The sequence below is a fragment of the Macadamia integrifolia genome, chromosome 5 (genome assembly GCF_013358625.1).
Source record: "Macadamia integrifolia cultivar HAES 741 chromosome 5, SCU_Mint_v3, whole genome shotgun sequence".
Classification (NCBI taxonomy): domain Eukaryota; kingdom Viridiplantae; phylum Streptophyta; class Magnoliopsida; order Proteales; family Proteaceae; genus Macadamia; species Macadamia integrifolia.
This window is the reverse complement of record NC_056561.1, coordinates 24,324,025-24,328,526: the sequence shown is the minus strand read 5'-3', so window position 1 is coordinate 24,328,526 and position 4,502 is coordinate 24,324,025. Positions and strand designations below refer to the sequence as shown.

At 34.9% G+C, this 4,502-nt stretch overlaps 1 protein-coding gene across 1 annotated transcript in view; it reads left to right on the top strand.

Moving 5' to 3' along the window:
* The window catches only part of LOC122077971 (peroxidase 28-like), a 5,114-nt gene extending 2,668 nt beyond the window's left edge, over window positions 1-2,446 (top strand). The window contains exons 2-5 of the mRNA XM_042643857.1: window positions 139-563; window positions 665-844; window positions 1,781-1,946; window positions 2,034-2,446. Coding sequence (XP_042499791.1) covers window positions 139-563; window positions 665-844; window positions 1,781-1,946; window positions 2,034-2,446 — 1,184 coding nt within the window. The remainder of the gene's footprint in view (window positions 1-138; window positions 564-664; window positions 845-1,780; window positions 1,947-2,033) is intronic.
* The last annotated feature ends 2,056 nt before the right edge of the window (window positions 2,447-4,502 follow it).

The window sequence follows — 4,502 nt, the reverse complement described above, 5'->3', positions numbered from 1 at the left end:
GTTGACAAGGTCTAAAAAAAAAAAGAGAGCTCATGAGACTAGGGCTCATGTCAATCAAGAACAATTGGTGCCTTCCCCTAAAGATCATTTCCTTTTCTGTTAATTTCATGATTCTAAAGACCTTGCAATATTGCATAGCTGTACCTTACTTGCCCACAGGCTTAAAGGGTTGCACGTTTGGAAAGATCATCCTTAATTTCCACTTCAAGGCAAGTTTAAAAGGTACTCACAAGCAAGCTTCAACTCCATTAATACCAGAGGGAGATTCCTTCATTCTTTGTCTTAGTATTAATCATTATTCACTTCCAAAGAAGAAGAAGATGAAGGTCTTGGCAATGGCAACAGTTGCATTCAAGCTTAGCTTATTAGTAGTTTTACTGAACTACACTTGTTTGTGTTATGGTTCTAGTCCTAGACTGCAGATAGGTTACTACAAGGGGAAGTGCCCCAACAATACAGATGTGGAGAAGATCATCAAAAATTCTATACGGGCACAATTTAGGAGGAACTTTGCAGTTGTCCCCCAACTCCTCCGATTGCAATTCCATGATTGTGCTGTTAGGGTAAGAACTAATAAATTAACAGCTTAATTAGCTTTTGTTTGATAATCTACATTAAGGTTCCATTAATGTCAATCTTAATTGTGTTTTTGAATGATTTCCAGGGATGTGATGCATCAATATTCCTAGATGGTGATACAACTGAGAAGAAAGCACCTCCGAACTTAACTGTGAAAGGTTTTGATATCATCGATAAAGCTAAATCCGCTTTAGAAGAACACTGCCCTGGCGTTGTCTCTTGTGCTGATATCCTTATCATGGCTGCTAGAGAAGCTGTGGTCTTGGTAAGCACTTAGTTTTGTTTATTTCTTCTCAAAATGATAGCGCAGAGAGGTGAAATTAATCTGATTATTTATCAGGGAGGAAGCAAAAGGATTATATATTTAAGTGGATGATTGTGTAAATGTATGGTGTATCGGGGGGTGGGGGGTGTTAAGATGTCTTATATTCGGTTGCCTTTTTTTATTGGGTTGATTCTGAAGGGCTTTTAATTAATTAGAGGACTCGAGGCTAGGAGGAATCGACTCATCTTGTGGGTTAATCTATTTTACTAGCAAGTCTATGCGGCCCACCACAAGAATATATTTTTTAAAGGAGCAATATGGGTATTTTGATAAATTATCGATATAGGGTTCCATTATATATTTGTAATGAGGGTTCTTTCTCTTAGGGGTGTTAATTGGTTGGTTTTTTCGGTTTCACTAGTTTCAGTGTGAGAATGAGTCCATCCAAAACATGATCCCAATAAGGATGCACTAATTTGGTTTCGGTTTACCATGTATATTGAAAAGTTTTTTTTTTATTTTATTTTTTTTAATTTTAGGCTGGTATCGGTTTCTTAACTGGTTATCTCGGTTTGATTTCGATCCGGTTTTTGCATTTGATTCGGTGTCTTATCAATTTCAGTGCAGTCCAATTTGGTTTCAGTGGCACAAAACCCTAGCCTGAAACATAATCTAATAAGCTTATATCGGTTTTGATTTGATTCGGTTTGACCCTTTTGGCCTAGGTTTTGGCACCGCTGCTTTCTCTATAAGCAATCTAAGAGAGGTGTGAGAAAAATGGCTATAACCTATTCTCCGTTAATAGTTAAGCATATCTCACCTCATTGTGAACATAAAAGATTGCCAAACCACGTAAATATTTACATGCATGGGGTGTTTGCAATTCCTATTGGTATATTTCATTTGTTCATCGTTTTAGGTTCTCGTTTTCTATAGGGTGGAGGACGGTACTTCAATGTAATGACAGGGAGAAGGGATGGCCTATCTTCAATCTTAAGCGAAGCTGCAAATCTTCTACCTCCTGCTGGAATTTCAGTAGATGATTCAATCACATTATTTGCAAATCTAGGAATCAATGTTCAAGACATGGTTACTCTCATTGGTAAGTAACAATCAACATATTTTTTTTCCTGGTTTCACTATCAATTAAAGCTTTAATTAAAGGATTTCTATTATATATGTTCATCAGGTTCTCACACAGTAGGGTTTGCGCATTGTTCTGCCTTCAAAGATCGTCTCTTCAATTTCAAAAACACAGGAAAAGCCGATCCAACCATGAATCATGTTCTACTTAATTCACTAAAGCATATGTGTCCCAAGAACTCAACAAAAGACTTTATCGTTAATCTGGATCGGAATACTCGAAGTGTGATCAGTGTTGACAACTCTTTCTTCAAGGAGATTCAGCAAAAGAAAGGAGTTCTAGGAATAGATCAAGAGATAGATCTGGATATTCGAACTAGTGGAATGGTGCAGAAGCTAGCCAGTAATAATACTTTCTTCAATGAACAATTTGCTGTTGCTCTTGTCAAATTGGGAGCTGTAAATGTTCTTTTAGAACCTCTGGGAGAGATTAGGAAATCATGTCGATCCATTAATTAATCATCTCCTTCTCACTCTGACGTCCTTAGCCAATGAAATTGTCTATCTTATCTGCCTCGAAGGGGGAGTTTTTTTTTTTTTTTTTTTCTTGATTTTAAGCTTTTCATGTTTTTGCATATGAGAATTTTATTTCTTTCATAAATAATAAATATCAATAAATTTTTTAATTCCCCAGAATCCTTGCAAGTGTCGATCATCATTGATATTGATATTGATATTGATATCGATACTGATAATGATACTGATACTGATACTAATACGAATTGATTGTATTTGTCCCCAAGATTATCATATATATGGGTTTTTATCTTTACTATGTTGCCCTTCTCCATTTTTATACCACATATCTAACTGCCAGTTTCACTACCAGCAATATTGATATGTTAGCTCTATCAGACTATATCATATCCTTTTGCTCCTCAGGATTTTAATTTTTTTTTTTAATATTTTTCCCTCCTTGATTTTTATACCACCGATTGAGTATTGATACCTTAATCCATGTCTACAGTGTTCCTGATTTGACCCATCACTTGAAAAGAGAAGCAAAGTGAAGTACTTAAATTCTTTTATGTCTGAGTTGTGAGTTTTATCTATCTAGATGTTGGTAAGGAAATAGTTATATTGTAATTAATTTTCTTTGTTAAGTGGTGCTTTAGTTCTTGTGCAAAATAGCAACGTAGAATAATGGAATGAGATTAAAGGGGTGGGATAATTGTATGATCGATTTTTCATAAGTTTTTGATTGCCTAAGTGGGAAATTAAGGAAACCAGCATCAATGAATTAAGGAAGCATGTCTACTTATATGGCAAGTCCCAAATACATAAAAAAAACTATGAAAAAAGGAACCACGTGACATCATCATGCGAATTCTTTTACCTGCCATTCATAAAACTTTGGTAATCAGACTTTCTCTCCTCCATTAAGCACCACATATTTGACGGAATCAACTCTCTTCTTGCACTATAGTTCAGATTTAGGATCTTCGGATTCTTCAGATGGAGCTCCCTATTAGTCTAAGATAAAACCCGAAAGAGTGGAGAGAAGACATGAAGTTTAGTGCGCCATAATGTGTTCAAATCAGAATTGGAGCATGGAAGTTCACTCACTTATCCAAAGGCAAGGATTTGATGTCTCCACCCATGGTATGCGATCTCATGTTAAATTTCCAGGTCCTTTGTCTGAGGAAACCCAACGTTTACGAGTTTGGGGAGCAACAAGGGAATCAATCTTAGGATGTGTTTGGTTCGCATTCTTGCAATGCATTATTGGAATGCATTCTTTACTTAGAATGAGAACGTCGTTTGAAACACCTTTAAGTTAGAATGCATTCTTAGTTTTAGAATGAGAATTGTGTTTGGTATAATATTTATATTCTCATCCTTAAAAATCCATTCTTTGCCTGCATATTATTATTATTATTATTATTATTATTATTTTTTTTTTTTAATTCTTAACCCATTATTTTTTTTAAACTCCTTTTTACTTGCCACTTGTTCTCTACTCTTTAATTGTTAGACCCAACTCAATACCCTATGTAAAAATGGGATTTGATTCTTATGATTTAGCAATAGACAACAATTTTCAAGAGCTTTATCTTTTATCACGTAGGAAAACACATTTGAATTGAAAACCATATTATAATGTCAATGGTAAAATGGGTCTCCATCTCAACAAAGCCTATAAATTTTTTTTTTAACATAGAAAAGAAAATTCATTAGAAAACTACAAGGAGGAGGGTCGGGAAGTTAGAATTTGATTACAGATCCATTCATTTGGTAGCTAACTGATGTGCCACTACCACTTGATCACGACATTGTTTCACCAGATTAAAAATTACAAAACATCTACTTAAATATTTCAAATCAAAAAAAAAAAAATCTCTCATGGCCAGGTACTTTGATTCTCCTTAAACAAATTCACCACCTCTGCATAGTTAGTCTAGAAGACGACGCCTATGTCTCCTAATCGCCGTGTCTGCAACAAATCCGACAAATTATGTCTAAATTCATAAAAGTACAAAAAATAAAAAGTTATAAATACATGGGTCTCCATCAA